This window comes from Brachypodium distachyon, chromosome 1 (genome assembly GCF_000005505.3).
Source record: "Brachypodium distachyon strain Bd21 chromosome 1, Brachypodium_distachyon_v3.0, whole genome shotgun sequence".
NCBI lineage: Eukaryota > Viridiplantae > Streptophyta > Magnoliopsida > Poales > Poaceae > Brachypodium > Brachypodium distachyon.
Genome location: NC_016131.3, coordinates 7,255,386 through 7,274,332, shown reverse-complemented (window position 1 = coordinate 7,274,332; position 18,947 = coordinate 7,255,386). Strand labels below are relative to the sequence as shown.

The window sequence follows — 18,947 nt, the reverse complement described above, 5'->3', positions numbered from 1 at the left end:
CATGAGTTTCTGAATAATTGCAACAGAACTTTTATTTGCTTCTCCCAACTTATCATAGTATGTTCTTTGTTATCTAGTATCTAGTATGCAGCAGCATAGCAATGCACACCTCTTCAAGAATTGGTAGGGAACTACATGTCATCAGAAGCGATTTGCATATAAACTAAGTAAAAGTGTAATAAATTCATCTAATTATAGGCAAATCAAGTGTCAGCTACACAAATAAACTAAACTGAACCACGATTGATCAAATATATAGTCTGCACTTCCTATAAGCCATTGTATTTTAAGAGGTCATTTAGACTGCATTTAACCTCCTAGCTGCCAATGTTTGTATTGAGGCCAGCAGTGGCCAGCAGGCAGCACTGGGCGACATATGATGTGCAGCCTACATGAGTCATCTCAACGACGCCTCCTTGCCTTGCCATGGATCTAGCCGATGGGGCTTCAGTTATACAAATGTTTTATGTAGTTACGACTGCAGCAAATAAGGGTGACATATGATGTCCCTAGCGGTAGACCATATTGCTAGATCATGTAAACAACAACTTGGATCAGCTACATCATATCAGGATTCAGGAACAACTTATTTACTAGCAATCATTAAACAATTTTGATTTGTAACAATAGAATCACTTTGCAACAATTTGTAGCTGAACAGGGCTGGACACAAATCTGGAACTGTTGACAATAATCTTCTGTTATGGTACTAGAACTAAAATGCCTATTATAGTCTTATGGACGCAGAATTGAGGAGGAGACCTTGGGTCGTTTGGAGGCTCCCATGAGCTCAACCAGTGACGGTAATGGCCGAGGAACCGCCATGTTCATGGATCTATACAGCCTCCTCAGCTTGGCGTTCAGAACCTTCGACGATCCGACCATAGAAGTACCTGCTCTGTCAGTGCCGAGGCCTTCAAGTGTGTTGCCAATTTCTGTTAGAACAGCGCGGTCCTTTGAAAGTGTTTTTCCTGTGGCTTCCAGTTTATCTCCTTTACCTGCTTCTTCAACGATGATCTCAGGGCACTCCGTGGGCTTGTAAATTTCCCACATCTTAGCTTTGGCAATTGAGCTTTCTTCTTTGACTTCGAATCTAGCTCCCCAAGTTTGTTTCATGCCCTCATCGCATTTTGCATCCTTCACAGGCTGAGCACGGTATTGCACTTCACCTTCAGTTATGTTGCTTACTTCTAAGTCTTTATTGGATTCACGGTTCAGATCAAATTCTTTTGCTGAATCATGCAGCTCTTTTGGTGCAACCTGATTTGAAACAATCACATCGATGGCACCCTTGATAGAATTCACATCCTTCAACGGCTCCAAGGATTTTGTGCCTGAATTCTGTTCTTCCACTTTAAATTTAACTTCTTCAGCCACACAAACACTCTCATACTCAACTTTCAACAATTCACAATCTTCAGGTAATCTAAACCTTGCTCTCCCAAAAAGCGTTACAGGTGGCGCCATTTTGATTTCAAAATCATCCATTGTTGGTTCTTCATCTTGTAACACCTGGCTGCAAACAGCAGAACTAGTGTCTTCTTCCTCATTCCCCTTGATGGCTTCTATTACAGTTTGGACCGCCTGTGGTGAGCCCGTGACAGTAGGATTTGCATCAGTCATTCCGAGCAACTTCCAAAGGGGAACATCAGGGCCTAGCCGGGATAGGAAGCAGTGTTTTTTTACATAGGCAAGATCCATGGCAAGGCAAGGAGGTGTCGTGGAGACCACCCATTTAGGCTGCAACAACTCCACGGCCTGGTCCAGCTCCTCACGAGAGGAATGCATCGAAAGGCACACGTGCCACACACCAAATCCATCCCTCATAGGCTCCGTCAGCGACAGCTTCTGCTTCGGCAAGGACTCCGATTGCTCATAGTGTGCATACCACTGCGAAGAAGACCTGATGATGAGGGGCTCAGGCTGCTGCTTTGCCCGTGCCAGGGTGAGCATCTCCACTGCCCACTCTGACAACCTAGGGAATGCAATCACCTGAAAGCGAGAGGCTGCGTCCTGGGTAACAATCTCCGGTGCGAAGAGAGAGAGGGTGTGATAGCACTCTGAATTCTTGTCCTTGTCGACGTATATCTTTGACCCAAATGCCCTCGACACCTCGATCAGTATCTCCTCCTGCCCCAGCATGTCAGACACAAGATAGACCGTCGGCGCGTTAGGGTGCTCCCAAATGCAATTTATCACCTGGAAAATTGGGGAGCAGACAATGTGATGAGACACATGGACTCAATTGTTTGGTCAGAACTACTGATGAAGCAGCACAGAAACCTGACGTATGGAAGCCTCCTTGGTCGGGAACCGCAGTGGGCACCTCGCAAACGTGCAATCTAGGAACAAGTAGTCGATGCGGCATGAAGGCGGCACCTGGCTGCTCCCAGATCCCTTGGCGTTGATGTACCTGAGGGGCAAGCCCTGAATGCAGTCAGGCGTGAGGCGGCAATCACCGGTGTGGAGGACGTTGCCAAAGGTGCCCTCGAACAAGAACATCACTGCACCTGCAGGCAACAATGGTAGCAAACAAACTTAGAATGTTGTGATGGCATTGATGGACTTATTGGCGGGAAGGGGAAGAGGAAGAAGGCATTGGCGAAGGGACCTGGGCAGTGGTTTGCGTCAAAGGCGGTGACGGTGAAGTCGCCTTTGGGGTCCTGGACGAGCACTGGCGTGCCCAGCTCCATCTCCACGAACACGTCCGGTCCAAGCTTTGAGCAGGAATTGTACAAGGAACACAAACATGGAGATGCGATGAAAACAGAGAAATAAGAAATGAGAGAGGGAAGTATTGAGACATAGGTTGGTGATTACCTGAGGAAAGATGTGGCGGACAATGAGGATCGTGAGGCGCGAGGCGTAGACGGCAGCGCCACTGCTGGTGGTGGTGACGCCGGTGAGGTGGTCACGGTGGGCGTGGGTGAGGAAGCGGTGGCGCTTGAGGGCAGAGGCAGGGGTCCACGTGTCCACCGCGATAGGCAGCCCTCTCGGCAGCTCGATTGGCATGGTGTCTTTTCCTTTGAGTGGAGTGAAGCGATATGAGCTTCTTGATAACTCTCAGTGCCTGCAAAACAGAATAAATAGTGGTTTTGTTACCATGCTCTGTGGCTTTGACTCACATAATTTTGACATGTCATTAGGTCAGTGTATTATGCCTGGCAGAACTGAGAGCCAGTTTCATACTCCATTTCTTCCAAATGAGTCCAATGCAGAGAAAGTGGTGCATTTATTACTTACAGAAAAGAAATGCCACTTTAGCTACCCTTTTCTAAGCTAGCAAGTACTGGTCAGACACCAATAGTACAGTTGTATTTACCACTGCAGCTATGTGCAATTATGTCCACTCTCTTTGCATGCTCTGTTCCTTATGATATAGTTTCAAAGCACTAGCCTACGATTTCTTCAGTTATTTGTTCAAGAAAAGGCTTAACCATTATTGTCCGGTACTCAGGATTTTGCGGATTTCATATTCCATGTTTTTTGTCCAGTTTCAATGAAAATTGGTCCGTTTCTTTCCTTGTGCTCTGAAAAGTATTATTTCACCACTTGCGTCCTTAATATGGTGGCATGCCACTACAATTTCTATATATTTACATTCTATATCAACTTTAGTAAGATTGACACATAATAAACATACAGGCACCACTGTTCTACTCAAATAGCAGTATATATGCAGGAACTCAGGAGCTACCTGTCCCTTGGAGCTGACGTTTGAACATGTGAAGCAGTATTATTAATATCTTTAGTTTATTCTACAGATAATTGAGTGTTACAGAGTGTTCCACGACCAGCAATCCGATGATATACAGGAATCAGGAGGTCCTCCATTCGTAGATTGTGATTTATTATTAGGCTAAAAACAGCCACATTCTATGAAGAACATGCTTCAGATGATGAAGGCAAATGATCCTGTCACTGTTCTACCCAGACAGCAGTATATAGAAAAAGTAGGCACCCGTCAGCAGTGCCCAACACAGAATTTTGGCGATGGGTATTCAAAGCCAGAAAAGGTGTCCAATTTAAAACACAGAGGTTCATATATTGTTCTATGCAAAACACAAATGTTCATTGCACAATTTGAAACATAGAAGTTCACTAATACTCCCTCTGATCCTTGACTCAAATTTGCCCAAATATGGATGTATCTATTCTTCAAAAGCGTCTAGATACATGTAATATTTCGACAACAATTTAGGTCGGGGGGAGTAGTTCATTATCAAACATAAAGGTTCACGACTTATCTGTTGCAGTGGCATGATCTCAAATAGTAGAGAAATTGCAGAACAATAGATTAAAGCCACAATAAAACTTTGCAATTCTTTGGAAAACAAGAAACGAGCTTGTTTTCAAGCCAAATATCTAGTGATTGTGAGGAAGACTTCAGAAGTGCAATATGAAGGGAAAGTTGGTCTTGGGAGCTCATTTGCTGCAGTTGGCCACCTCGGGTGTTCTTCATTCAAGAAGACATGGCGGCATGACTTCAACAGGAGGATTGCAAATGCTCAAAAGCTGTGTTTCGGATGTTTTCGTCAGTACTTTCCGGAATCCATCTTTAGTTTCGGGCTGGAAGCCTGATTCTGTGTTTACATTCAGTTTTCCATTATGTTTGTGAGGAAGACTTTCAGAATATCTGACCTTGTTTTCAATTTCATTAATGAAATTGGGAGCTTGGGAGTGTTGCCCCTTTGTCTATTTTTTTTTCTGCAATTCTTCATGGCAATTGACTGCCTACTGAGTATTGACCTACCTCATCATCGAAAATTAATTCACCAGTCATTCAACAATTAATCTAAAATGGGTACGTATCAGATATACAGATATGACACATGCTGGTCTGGAAACTGAAAACATGTACAGCAGGCAATAGGGGATTCAGATTGAACTCACCGTCTTGCGGACTGCCGGTCTGCCGCGGTTCCGCGATGGTGCGATGTCGCCTGCGCTGGCATACGGAGCCACACCCTCCTCCGCGGCGCCGCCGTGTCCGCGGCGAGGTCGCCGACCTCCCGACGCGTCACCACCCGCTATTCTGCCTCGCCGCGAGGCTCTAATCCCTGCCTGCCCCGCGCGTGCGTGGCTACCGACAACGCGCACGACGGCAGCAGCTCGTCGCTCTCAGATCCACCGTCTCGCCGCGGCGCCGCCGGGGGAGGGGGGGGGGGGGGGTGGCGGTCGCCTCGCCTGCGCTGAGGCCTGAGGGAGCCTGGTCGGTTTTTCTATTTCCCGCCGTTGGGGGACGAGGGAGCCCCGGGTTTCTATTTCCCGCCGTTGCGGAACGGGGGAGCCCTGCCTGGCCGCTTACCAGCGCTGTCCAGTACTCCAGTGGGCCGGTCCATCGAGGATTTGGGATTTTGGGTCTTCTTCGTTTCTTTACTTCTTTTTCCGTTTTTCTTTTCTGTGTCTTCCTTTTCTGGCAACTAGATGATACCCCGCAGCAACGATATTGTAGCGATGTACTGTAAAAAAGGAAATACATTGATTCTATATATAATTCATCGAAATATATGTATATTTATTGAAAACTATGGTTTGTGATTTGCTACTCTTTGTAGTCAGAAAGGATGATTGTCACATGTTTTTTTCATTTTGATGTAGTATTGAATTGCGAGAAAAAAACCGACCGACGTAGTATTGAATTGCGAAAAAAAACCCGACCAGATGAAAGATTCTTGTGATGTCTGTGCATGACTCCGTCTTGGTTTCCTTCTTTCAAAGTTATATGTTTCGGCTGTTTCATAGTATCACCGAGTTTTTGAATCATCTCATTATACATCTTGCAAGCCTCTCTTTGTGGATAAATAGAAGGTGAGTATATACTCTAGATTCCTCGTTTGCATGCTAGACAAAAAACGGTATATGATCCAGTAGTGTAGGAAAGTGAGGACATTATTAATCAAGCTTAATATTTCCGATGACTTTATCCATCTTCCGGACAAAAAATAGTACTTCAAAATCCTCTAAATGTCTCCTGTAGGAACATTATATTTTTTTAGGGGAAGAATTAGCTTTCATATTAGACTCTCAAATCTGATGATAAAATTGTTTGAATGAACAAATTAAAATCAATTCTAACGACCGTTTCTCACCGGATGCGGCGGTTGGGGCAGTAGCGCCAGCACCAATGGCGAGCACCACCTACACGCACACCCGACCAATTGCATCCACTCGCGGCACCACCAGGTCCGCACGGCGTTGGCGCAGGTGTACTGCTTGGGTTCTCGAACCGACGGAGGAGGAAGACGACCGAATCGGGGGCCTTCAGACTGGGTTGGGCAGCGTGGAAGGGAGGGGTTGAGGTGGACATGGGCCTTGTGAGGAGAGAAAACAGGGCCCATAGAGCTGGATGAGCATGCGAATTGTCATTCGTCTGGGAGAAACGTGAGACGCGCACAAGAGAAACTGTCGAGGTCAGTTGCGTGGAATGCATCATGACGTGATGTAGAGGATGAAGCGGGCTGCTGACGTGGCACAAATCATTGACATGATTGGTTGTTGATGTGGATAGGCCGGATGTTAAGAGAAATAAGTTAGTGGGTTGCCTCTACTTAGATATAGAGGATCAATCTACGCGTCGACCAGAGGTCAGAAGATATAAACGCACGAAAACTGCCACGCGGAAACCTTGGCCGGCGTCTTCAAGGAACTTTAACCTCCGGCGATTCTTCTCGTATCTGATATTTGACAGCCGATCTAAACATTAGGATACGGGAGAGCAATTGCGTTCAATTTTTTTTTTAGCGTTCAAAGATACGGGAGAGCAACAGCGTATCTAGCTCCACTACTCCCTCCGACCGGTATTACTTGTCTCAAATTTGCTCAAATAAGGATGTATCTATGTGTAAAAAGCGTCGAGATACATGTAATATTTCGACAAGTAATTCCGGCCGGAGGGAGTAACTTTTTTTTATATCAGGTTTGTGAATTTTCGGACGTAGCGACGATGGAGCCTGCATGTCTAGAAGATTGTTTTCCTGACTCCTCCCTCATTTTGATATAGACGTTGCCCTCTATTCTGTCATTATGTGGAGTCAGTGGTTCTTGTCTTTTCGTGTTTTTTTTCCCCGGAGCGGTTTCACATCTAGCCTCGCGAGGACGTGTTCTCAGCCATAATGTGTTCACCGTCATCGAATACATGGAGGAACATAAGATGCTAAGTGATGTTGACTTCGAAGGACCGTGATGAATTTTTTTAGTTTTATCAAGATCTGCATTGTTCATGTTCACTCCTGAGTGTATCTATATATTTTACTTTTCTTCCACCTTACGAGAAAGACCAAAAGCTCAATACCTTCATGCGTCGTGGGGCGCCTACATGTATTGGTGCCAAGTCTCAATTGACAAAGTCAGTTCGCGTTTTAGCCTAGCTAGAAGCACCGATACCTAGAGGACTGGAAGAAGAAGGAAAAGTTGGAGCTACCTAGTTTTCAAACGGTATTACCGAGTTTGTCGCCCGCCAACCGATTAAGTTATATCCACAGACTAACTTATCAAGCAAGTCATCTACTTCTTGCTGACGCAGGAGGATCCAGCCGGACACCCTTATGCCTTGCCGCAGTAAACTCATGCAGTGACAATTGGGTCCTCTAGGAGCGTAACAGGGTATAGCCGTATAGGGCAACACATTTTTTCCTCGTTAGTTGTTAGTAGTAGACATGATTGGAAACTATTACAGCATTTGCCCCCTTACCATTTGACAATTACATTTTTGCCCCCTCGGACAACTTAGCAATTTTCTCAAGCTCCGCTGCTGCATGTTTCCCCGCCACGACACCAAGATCCCATGGCACGATAGTTAAAGCTCCTATCACATCTCTCATATCACCTTTCCGCTCTATATGATTACCTGCTGTGTGGCAACTTGTTCACCACGCAATCCATCCCTGGCTTCCCTCGTCACCGCCATCACCTCTTGCTCCCATTGGCCTCCAGTGCCTCATTCACGATGTCGCACACTCATCTCGTCGGGCCCCTAGTACGTAGGTGATTTATAATAGGAGTAGATGGCATGTAAACTTATCTTTTTAAACAATTACAGAGAAACTTTGAAGTAAAGGTAAGTCAGTAAAACATTAAAAAAGATTGCTACGGCAAAAAGAAGTAGCCAGTAAATGGTGACTTTTCTAGGACGAAATGTGGCCCTCCGATCTTCTCAAGTGAAGTCAACCGTAGGTCTCCACTTAGCTACCTCTTATGTTGAATTTCTGCCAAGGACTCTCTTGAAAATTTCTGAACTTCCTCAACCGGGCGACGGACTCCGGCGCCGCGGGGCAAAGCGAACTAGCGAAGGGAAACGGCGACGGGCTCCGGTGACACGTGGCTCTGCGAGGGCTCCGGCGACGAGGGCGTGGCTCAGGGAGGGGAGACGAGCGGCTTCACCATCTTCAGTAGTGAAGGTAATTTGGGATCCTCCGAGGTCAGCGCAGCACGGGAAAAACATGCCGCACAAAATGCGCTGGAGGCTATACTAACTGACATTTCTTGCAGGCGCCCGGCGGCCCGGCGTTACAACTTACAGACGCGGGGGTTCCTGCAGGCTGCAGCCAAGTCTCGCGAGCCGGCGACCCTCCTCTTCCTCCTCGCCGCGCCCGCCTCCTTGGCTCCCCGCTCACCACCACGCTCCAGCCACCTCCACCGCCGGATCCCACCTCTGTCCTCCCCAGCTTGTCACCGTCGAGCGCCCCCTTCCTCCCCAGCAGCTCGTCAACTCTTGGAATGAGGTAGCAGGAAGGATCAAAAGGATTCTGCCTATTATTGCTCCCTCTCCCCCTCTATCACGTGATTTCCTCTGAACTAGCATGTCTGCTTGTGTCTATTTGCCATGGATTGAGGGTTGGTTTAGGTGGATCCGAAAGTTCATGCATATCTCTAATTTGTAACCATAGATTTGGTTGAGGAAAGCTCCTATTGCTCTTCTCTTGTGCGGTATTCATGGTACTTATTTTCTTGCTCCGTTCTTGAGTGCATCCGAAAGTTCATGCGCCCACTTATGTGCTATGCTGGAACAGCTAGGCTAATGACCGAAGTTACATTAAACTAATGCACCACCTTTCAGTTTATTGGTTGAATGATGCCTAATCTTTAGTTTGCTGGTAAGAAGAACAATGAAGAACAGTGATATTTTGGCACTGACTAATTAGTTTGCAAGCATTAGTAATAATAATCAGGTTTTTGACTAGCAAGACTGTAGTGGCTGAAGTATGGATATGGGTACACGAATCCCTCAGACAATTCTGTTTGATATTTTTTTTCATCATGCAGGCATTATTATCTTCAGAAACTTGGTGTGAAAACGACACAATTTATGGCCATCTTTACTGCTGAATCTTTTTAGACATCAAGTTTGTCAAATTTACTCGCGTTCTTGAGGACATATATTTATCTTCGTATTTCAGTTTTCTAGAATGGACCATCATTCAGTGGACACTTGTACATTTCAGTTTTGGGAGGTCTTATTCATATAACCTACTGTTCTTTAGATTTTTCATATTGAACTATTGCAGTGCCAACATCATGTTATAGTACTAGAAATGATATATTGCTATATTTTTTTATTTGTTTAGATGGATGGTTTAGGAAGAAAACAGCAACTAATTGTGAGAGGACTCAGTCTAGTTGTAATCTGTGCTTACATGCCACATGCTAAAATTGGTACGGTCATAAGACTGATGAATCCGAGGAGTGAGGGTTGGTCGGCCATGCTGTGCTGGATCTGGGATTTTCCACTAGGGTGGGGCAACTAGACTTTTTCCAATGCCACAAATACAACATACCAACATATGAGTATAAATTTACGAAGAGTATAAATTCTTAGGGTGGGGTGGGGTCCACCCTTACGAAAGCTGGATCTGCCCCTGCGGCCATGGTGCGGGGGATGAGAGGGAGAGAAGGTTGTGGATGGGGATTAGATCTTTACTAGTTTGTTCTTATCATTGGAATATTGGATAATCAATAAGTTGTACATGGTGTCCCTTCTTAGGGAAGACTCAACGTGGTGCCTAAGAATAGAATCCTAACTTTCCTAACGAGCCATATCTTTATTTCCTAAAAAGAAACCAATCTCTTTCCTAACTATAGATATCCTTAGTAAATAACCTAACATACTTTTCTCCTTAATTCATTCACGTGGTACCGTTCAGATGAATAGTAAGTACTTCAAGGGATTCCTAGCTTTTTTTTAGGGGTGGGATTACTCCTAACTTGGTGCTGCCCTGCGCCATTGAGCTATGACCCAACGCACATGACATTACACGATGTACATCTTAAGAAGGGCTAGAGAAAATATCCATAGAATAATTTATGGTCGTATGGATCGATAGTGATACTACTAGATAAGCATACTTGAGATATACATCACTCCAATGACATAAACTGCTCAAATCTTCTTAGGATGGCAAGGGTCTCATTTTTTTTCATTTGTGTACTTTGTTTAGAGATAAACAATTGTTGCAGGGATAGCATCCATACCTCTGTTGATGAAGAAGTAGCCATCTTCCTCTTAACTCCTAGTAGCCGCCTAGTCGGACCATAGGTTCAGTGCTACACAACCAGCATTTTGGAAGGTCTATCATGACTCGTGACGATTAGGTACTATTTGCTATTGGCAAGTTGTGAGATACCGCGACTTATTGGCCTTAGTTCAAACATCACCTCAGTTTGTACATTTAGTTACATTCATTGGCCTCATATGGACTATACTAAGTCTTATAGTGTTGCGCTATACTAATTCTGGTGTACCATAATAATTAGTAGATGCCAATGGATCACTAGGTTTAACCCGAAGCATATTGAGCAAGGCGGTTAAAAATAGAATTAGTACAATGCAATCCTAAAATATTTCAATATAGTCCATATAAGGCCAATGAATGTAATTAAATTTCTGGATAGAGGTGATGTTTGAAACAAAATTTAATGGGGAAACCATTATGGAAACTGTTACTGATATTTCAAAAATTGACTTGTTTAATATCTGGATTGGGCTTATCTCAAACTATTACATTGAAAAACGTGTCTTGCCGTGAGAAATTTTGATCATGTCTGTCACCAGCAAATACTGGAATGATCTTTTCGTCTTTTTCTAATAGTATGGTGGGTTGGTGACTCTTTTGGAAACTGCAAATGCTTATGATTTTGCTCCAGTATTATACTAAGATGCATTTTGAAGTGTCATCAATTTCATATGCATGGTTGATCTAGAGGTTCAGATTTTAATTCAGGATACTTTACATCATAAAACCTAGCAAAAATGTGATAGATAATTGGGTTTTTGTTGATGCAAGCATGCTGTCTATCTTGTAGAATCCCTCCATTAGGCATTCATGTTGATCCTGACACCCCTCCTGGGAGGAAAGCATCAGAGATTACAACTAGTCCGCCCGTGAACGGTGAAAAGAGTATATTTCGGGAACAGATTGGAGGATACAGTGCACTTGCTAGTCCCCTGAGGAGAGAAGTTGGGAACAGGCATGTAAGCTTCCCTTGATCAATGCGTCAAATAACCTAAGTAAATCTGAAATCATCTCGTGAACCTCATTCTTGCCTGCTTGAATGAAAATGTCTTGGAAGCAACTGTGATGCAAGCTAACATAATCCATTTGTGCTTTTGGATCATATTTTTCTCCAGATCTATGGCGAGGTCCTTCTCTGTTGATGACACTGACTTGGAAGATGCTAAGGCCTCAAAAGATAGAGATAGGCCTTCACACTTTCTCAGGCTCCCAAACATTCAGAATCATTCTCACTTCCTCAGGCTCCCAGACATCCAGAACCAGTCTCTTCTATCTGGTCTTGCTTATTGCATAGCATCCTGCAGCATGATTTTAGTTAATAAGTTTGTTTTGTCCGGCTATGGTTTCAATGCTGGAATATTTCTGATGCTTTACCAGGTATATCACTATTGCCTACTCTATATGTTTCATGCAATTATGTTTTCCTTCTGTGTGGTGGCTGTGCCGCTTGGATGACATTGATAGTATCTTCTTCATCATGTTTTACTGCAGAACATTGTATCAGTGACCATAGTTTCAACACTGTCCCTCTCTGGTGTTATTCGAACTGAACCATTAACATGGAGGTTAATCAAAGTTTGGTTGCCTGTGAACATCATATTTGTTGGAATGCTAACAACAAGCATGTTTAGGTATGTCTCAGATCTTCAAATCATTTTGATCCATGAACTGTTTCTTGTGCAGTTTATGTTTCTCTCTACTTTTATCCTTTTCGTATCAGAGCATGGAATGATAGCCAAAAAGATCATTTGGAATAAAATGTTGCTCTTTGGACAATGACAAACCTGAATAAAATCAATTTCTAGGTTTTCTGAACATTTTGAATTGAGCTTTTCCATATGAGCTGTGAAGAAATTGTTCCTCAGTTTGTAATAGGGGAATTGCAGATTGAATTTATAGTCTTACTTTAAAAAAAATTCCCGCATTAATATTTTCTGTACCTTTCAGTTTGAAGTACATCAATGTTGCGATGTTGACTATATTGAAGAATGTTGCCAATGTTCTTACTGCTTCTGGGGAAACCTACTTCTTTAAGAAGCAGCATGATAGCCAAGTTTGGATTTCTCTCATGTTGATGGTATGTCAAGAAGTTGCGACTGTTTGGCCAGGACTTGAATGCTGAATAATACTCCCTACATCTAATCATGGAGTAGCATGTAGTTAATTCATTCTCTATGTCTAATCATTGGTACTCATGAAATAACAGTGTATTAAGTCATTGAAGATCTGACTGGCCTCCCCTTTTCTGTAGATAATATCAGCCGTTGCAGGAGGAATTACAGATCTCTCATTTCATGCAGTTGGATATACATGGCAGATAATAAACTGTTTCTTAACAGCATCGTACTCGGTATTGCCTTTCTCTGCCACGAAAACCTATTACAATATGTATGTGATTATCGAACTCTTACTCCTCTCAATGTTTTAGATTCTTAGATCCAGTTCCATAGATTGACACTGGAGTTTATAGAAAAAAAACTATTCCCTCCGATCCATAATAAGTGTCTCAGATTTTGTACTAACTTAGTACAAAGTTGTACTAGGTCTATGACACTTATTATGGATCGGAGGGAGTAGCTAAATGCACGTGCTTTGTTATGTAATGTAATTAGTATTACTATTTTGCATGAGTTAAGAAATGCTCTTGTTTCCTTGTGTTCCTAAATTTTGTGCTGAATAACAATCATCTTAAAATATACATCAACCCAGTCAATTGCAGTCAAAAGACTGTTGATACATAGATGTACCATGCTGAATGGGTTCAAGTACATTTATTTCGTAGCAATATAGGGAAATAGACTCAATGGACCGAACGGACGACCACCAACACAAATCTTTATCAAAAGTAAAGAAGTAAAGATAGTTCAGTTCTGAGCTGTCTCTGCATAAATTTAATAACGAACTGTTCTCTTCCAGCTTACATTGCGGCATGTAATGGACAGTGCTAAGGAAGCCACCAGATCTGGGAATTTGAACGAGCTTTCAATGGTTTTACTGAATAACGTTCTTTCACTACCACTGGGAATTATCCTTGTACTTGGTTTTAATGAAGTGGAGTACCTGTTGGAAACGTAAGTTCATGATTCAAACTTCACTCATTACTTGTTCTAGCATGAACCTTCATAAACTACATGCAAACAGTGGCACCTCCATTGGTGTAACAAGAACTATTCGTCCTGAAAGTTCCTTTTATGTCTTTATGGCATTCCAAGTCAGTTCATTCTAAGCACGCTGACATCAAATGGAGTCCAAAAGAATCTGCATGGGGTCAAATGTGTTTTTATGTGCTAGTGAAGAACCATTACTTGCAAGTTACAACTAACCTAATCAACTCTTGCAGCCAGCACAACTGCTGCCTGCTGGAGAAGCTAGTTATAATTTCAAAACGTACTCTTGTGTCTTATGTAAGTGTGTTTGTAGGCCTCTCCTGAGGATGCCTATGTTTTGGCTAGTCATCACTGCTAGTGGAGTTTTGGGGCTTGCTATCAGCTTTACATCGATGTGGTTTCTTCGTCAGACAAGCGCAACAACATATAGGTACCCGATGAATCCGACCGACCTTTCAAAAAATTGTTGCACTTCGCTCTTCCTGAGCTTCTAATACCAATATTATCCTCTGTGGCAGCCTTGTGGGCTCCCTCAACAAGATCCCTCTCTCTATTGCCGGAATCCTTCTCTTCAAAGTCCGCACAAGCATGGAGAATTCCATGAGCATTCTGTTCGGTATGTTTTATTTATGATAAGGGCAAAGAGATTACTACCTTACGACCGACACATACCACCACTAAAACCATACCCTTCACTCTGCAGGTCTATTGGCAGGAGTATTTTTCGCCAGGGCAAAATTGCGCAGTAACTCCCAGTCCTAGCTATTATTTGTAGGTGCTAGAAGGCAGGATTCCGCCCATCATCAAAAAGTAGGTTGCTCCCTCAAATTATGCTCTGGGAAATTTGTGCAGATGTGTGGTCATTTCCCAGTTTTTTTTTGGCAACGCAAGAGACAGCATGACGTTAGTTAGCCTGGGGCTCCCTTGTTTTTCTTTCTTGAGTCCCTTGCTGCTCCTGTGTTGTTGGTGGTATACATCTCCATTGTTTAATGTAAGAAGATACAAAGTCAGATACTGCTAAAATCCTAGGCACTTGGGGATATACTCCCTCTGTCCCATAATTCTTGTCGTTGTTTTAGTACAAAATTGAACTAAAATAGCGACAATAATTATGGAACGGAGTGAGTAGAACATATGGTCTGGTGAATACAAGTAAACCGCACATGTATTTGAGGGGTGATTCTTTGGTTGGCGATTCCCCTCTTCTGAAACCTCAGCTTTGTATGTATACTTTGCATCGGCAAACGCTGCCCAAACAAAGAAAAACTCTGATCTGTGGAAAGTTGCTCATGAGTCATGACTGTTGTTGAGTTTTGACTGCCGGTGTGTCCCCCACTTTTAAGCTACTCATCTCTATGCTTGGGCATAAATGACCTGGAAAAAGAAATAGAAAAGCCAGAGTAAATGAGACAAGAGGAGACAGATGCTTCAAGGCACCGAGAGGATGGAAGAATCACTCGAGCAAGTATTCAATGTGTGCCCAGCACTGTCCTTTTCTTGCACCCAGGTTGGTGGGCAAGATTTCGCATATCTGCACGTGACAGGATCTCGATTAAATGCACTAGTAGTAACGTTCGCTGAAACCTGAAGTCTTGAGCTCGCCATGCATGCGATGCGCCGCACAGGTCTCAGCAATCTTGGGAATTTGGGAGTTCTTTGACCTCAGCACTCGGGACAAGCTTGTACCGTGGTACTATCTGCTTTTCGTTTTATAACGCACACGCTTATACGTAGCTCATGATTTAGGTTGTGTTTGGTATCGACGTGGATTATCCAGCTTTTCTAACTCAACTTTGGCTAACCAGCTTTTTCTTGCTTTCATGCGTATTTTTCAACAGGAGATTGTACACAACATAGTTCAACAATGTCAAACTAAACCTTGATCAATGAAATATGAGTTATATGCCATAAAAAGTATACCGTCAGAAACTTCCTACATTATACTACCTCTGATTCTAAATTGTTATCGAAATATTACATTCAACAATGTCAAACTAAACCTTGATCAATGAAATATGAGTTATATGCCATAAAAAGTATACCGTCAGAAACTTCCTACATTATACTACCTCCGATCCTAAATTGTTGTCGAAATATTACATGTATCTAGACATTTTTTATGAATAGATACATCCATATTTGGATAAATTTGAGACAAAAATTTAGGATTGGAGGGAGTACTTTATAGCACCTTGGGTTTTCCCTATATCATATAGCATACAACTTATATTTTATTGGTCAAATCGATAAATATAGGCATGTGTGTGTGCGCGCGCGCCATATAAACGGGGTTTAAACGATTGTGCCATCATACTTGCAATTTTGTGCTAAATAACAGATCCTATCATCTATAATTAAAAAAAAGTTTGATGTGTATATCTACCACATTGGCAATTACCGTGAGCTTTTAGCCATCTAGAGTACTCTTGACTGGGGAAGTTGGTTCCTTGTGGTGGAACCAGCTCACACAGGTTTAAGTCTCAGATTTTACATGGGTGCTCGCATTTTTCTGAATTTATTCCATGCCTTAATTGGCTTTGTGCTTTTAGTGGGAGTGGCATAACAGTCTATCTCGGAGGTGCTCCCAAGGGTAGGATTTGTGAGCGTCTGCGTTTGTACCGTGTTTCCTCCAAAAAAAAGAGTGCTCTTTGCTGAGTGGACGGACGACCACCAATAAAAACTTATTGCAAAAGAGGGTAAATCAGCCACTTTAAAATTACCATCTGGGGAGGTCCGTTTAGTATCCCAAAACTGCTTAGCAACAGTCGGACAAGTGGGTAATGTTATTTAATTTTAAAAGGCACATTTAAGTTTGTTTTCTAATTGGTCCTAAATTTGCAAATATTCATGATAGAGTAGTTGATATGCATGGTAATGTGCAGTGAATCGGAAACCCACTTTGGCTCCCGAGATCCAGTGCTCCCTATAGTTCAAACTTCATTAAAATCAGTTTAAAAAAGATTGAATTTTAATTTTTTTTTGTAGTGTTAATATAGATGTATACTATATATCTGTATATTTTCGTGTAAAGATACATTAATTTGTGGTCTGTACAAAAATAACAAATCTGGGGATGTACAATAGCGCTATTATACATCTCCAGATTTGTTATTTTTGCACAGACCACAAATCAACGTATCTTTAAACGAAAATGTACAGATATGTAGTATACATCTATACTAACACTACCAAAAAAGTTCAGATTTTTTAAAACTGATTTGCATGAAGTTTGAACTATAGAGAACACTGGATCCCGGGAGCCAAAAATTCACGTCCGCAGTGAATAGACAATCTTCATTCTTCCATGCAGTTGGAGTCGTCTCCCAGGGCGTTCTTTGTGCAACAAGATCGCTTAATCATTGGGTCCCCTTTTTCTTACACACAATTGAGTTTCTGGAGCGAATCCCCGAAGGACAAGTCCTGAGATCGAATCGCATGCTTACGGCACAAGTTCTTCAGAAGAAAAGACAAAGCTAGCAATGATGAGCATAGCTCCAAGCCTCCAAAAGTTTTGTGTCTTGCTATTTCCTCCCTTTTCAGAGCCTTGTTAATCTCCAAACGCACATGGACCACTTCCATAATATCCTGCCCACCTTGTTAATCCATCCAAATGGCAAATAGAAAATGTTAACAAAAGCCCACTCTTATTTACACCACAAGGTTATACAACAACCGAGGAACATCAGCTAGTGCAACATCATTAACCATCCAGGATCACGAACTGGTCTATACCTAAACCGACCAAAATACGGAGATGGATGTGGGCTAAAAGACTTCAAAAGCTCAAACACATATCCATCTGATTATCTCTAGAAAAACGGGGTCCCGGGTCACGGGTTGAAGATCCTCCTGTCGGCGCATCTGCACTTCCAGTTGAGCGGCTTGTAGTTGGTGGAGCTCTCGTCAGCCCCGTCGCCTCCGAAGGCTCTGGCCAGCCGGAAATGGCCCTTGTCCCGTGGAGCCACCGGCACCTGCACCGCCTCGCACCGGCCGCAAAGCGCGCACCTCCCCTCGCACCGCGGCGGCCTCGACCCGATCATCGCCGCAGACGCCGCCATGACTGCCCCCTCCTCCTCCGCCTTCACCTGCGTATACCGTCGACCGATCGTTATGCAAAAATGCGCCAAAAGCATCATCAAAGCTTATCACAGCATCGATATGCTTACCTTTGGAGCAGCTGGCGGCTCCTCCTTGGGCTGGTAATGTAGATCTCTACCTGCAGGAAAGTGATGGCGACATGATCATGCATCAGTCAGCAAGGAAGATGAATAAGAAGAGCGAGGAAGAGGATGTAGTAGACGCAGAAAGAATTTATGGTTACCTTCAGTAGAGCGTAGGCCTTGGGAGGATAGCAAAAGGAGGGCCAGGGATGAGGAGTAAAGTAGCAGGAGTTCCATGAGGGAGGAGGAGCTCTCGCTAGCTAATCACTGATGAATGAATGAGGGAAGCAGTAGGACGGACACTGCTACTTATATCAGAGGTCGCAAGATGGTCACTGTTCACATGGGCAGGGGTTCCTTGTAGCTGTGGTGCTGGAAATAAATGGTCCGGAGAGAGAGAGAGCAGGAGCTTATCTACAGTGGTGTAGTACGGATCATGGTCGACATTGAATGCGCCTGAATCCTGAAGCCATAAAGACTTCGTGCATTGCTTTGGCAGCAGCGAGAACAGCAGAGAGAGGCCGGAGAGCACAAAAGTTGGGAGGAGAGAGAGGCAGCAGGAGGACACAATGGCTGGGGGAGCAGAGGTGATAGCAATGCAAAGATGACACAGACCTTACATGCTGCCCAGCAGCCAGCAGAGGGGGCACAGATTAATGAGGTCCTTCCATCAAAGAGCACCGTTCAGTGAAGAAAAGCAACGCGTACACGGCGCACCACGCACCGGAGCTCGAGAGAGGGGAAGCAGCGGAGATGCAACAAGAGCAAAGCACTTGCATACAACTGGACTCTTTACCAAAATAGGAGGGGACCCGCCTGTGCCCTGCGCAGATTCTTCTTCCCTGCAAAGAAAAAAAATAGGACCCTCAGATTTCAAGAGTCAGCTGGATAAGAATTACGATGGAGAATGGAGCTATATACTTGCCATTACCCTTGTGGTCTTCACAGCTACTGATGACTGTCCTCGAATAGTCAGATAAGAAAGCATTCCTGCCTCTAGTATTTTGCTTCATCTTACATTTCAAGAGGCCTATTAATTTACTGACACACTCTACATCCTTACAGTATCATAAATATCATAAACATTTGAAGAGTACTTTAGAATATTAGGCAATAATATAACCAGTCAAAGGACTGGTGTAATGATCCCTGCAACGAGCAATTGGGAA

General features: G+C 43.5%; 3 protein-coding genes across 7 annotated transcripts; 1 reads left to right on the top strand and 2 right to left on the bottom strand.

The window, feature by feature from the left end:
- Positions 1–538: 538 nt before the first annotated feature.
- LOC100844720 lies at positions 539–5,147 on the bottom strand. Of its 2 annotated transcripts, XM_024459589.1 has the most exons (6): positions 4,894–5,147; positions 4,642–4,749; positions 2,821–3,070; positions 2,612–2,717; positions 2,284–2,510; positions 539–2,199 (listed from the first exon to the last, which is right to left on the bottom strand). In XM_024459589.1, the coding sequence occupies exons 3-6, from the start codon at positions 3,010–3,012 to the stop codon at positions 736–738; spliced, it is 1,989 nt and encodes a 662-aa protein (XP_024315357.1). In that variant the 5' UTR covers positions 3,013–3,070; positions 4,642–4,749; positions 4,894–5,147; the 3' UTR covers positions 539–735. The 2 variants fall into 2 exon arrangements, with proteins under 2 accessions (XP_024315357.1, XP_003559477.1); XM_003559429.4 differs by lacking the exon at positions 4,642–4,749.
- Positions 5,148–8,122: 2,975 nt separating this feature from the next.
- LOC100844414 (GDP-mannose transporter GONST1) lies at positions 8,123–14,911 on the top strand. Of its 4 annotated transcripts, XM_010232298.3 has the most exons (11): positions 8,123–8,399; positions 8,491–8,723; positions 11,302–11,466; positions 11,627–11,888; positions 12,003–12,142; positions 12,459–12,588; positions 12,763–12,861; positions 13,428–13,582; positions 13,932–14,048; positions 14,137–14,234; positions 14,322–14,911. In XM_010232298.3, exons 2-11 carry the CDS (start codon positions 8,719–8,721, stop codon positions 14,378–14,380), a joined length of 1,230 nt encoding a protein of 409 aa, XP_010230600.1. In that variant the 5' UTR covers positions 8,123–8,399; positions 8,491–8,718; the 3' UTR covers positions 14,381–14,911. The 4 variants fall into 4 exon arrangements, with proteins under 4 accessions (XP_010230600.1, XP_010230597.2, XP_010230603.1 ...); XM_010232295.3 differs by lacking the exons at positions 8,123–8,399; positions 8,491–8,723 and adding an exon at positions 10,456–10,590; XM_010232301.3 differs by lacking the exons at positions 8,123–8,399; positions 8,491–8,723 and adding an exon at positions 10,456–10,590 and having other exon boundaries at positions 11,302–11,470.
- Positions 14,912–17,191: 2,280 nt separating this feature from the next.
- LOC104582514 (EPIDERMAL PATTERNING FACTOR-like protein 2) lies at positions 17,192–18,852 on the bottom strand. Its single transcript, XM_024457002.1, has 4 exons — positions 18,710–18,852; positions 17,940–18,620; positions 17,785–17,834; positions 17,192–17,703 (listed from the first exon to the last, which is right to left on the bottom strand). Exons 2-4 carry the CDS (start codon positions 18,013–18,015, stop codon positions 17,449–17,451), a joined length of 381 nt encoding a protein of 126 aa, XP_024312770.1. The 5' UTR covers positions 18,016–18,620; positions 18,710–18,852; the 3' UTR covers positions 17,192–17,448.
- Between the last annotated feature and the right edge of the window lie 95 nt (positions 18,853–18,947).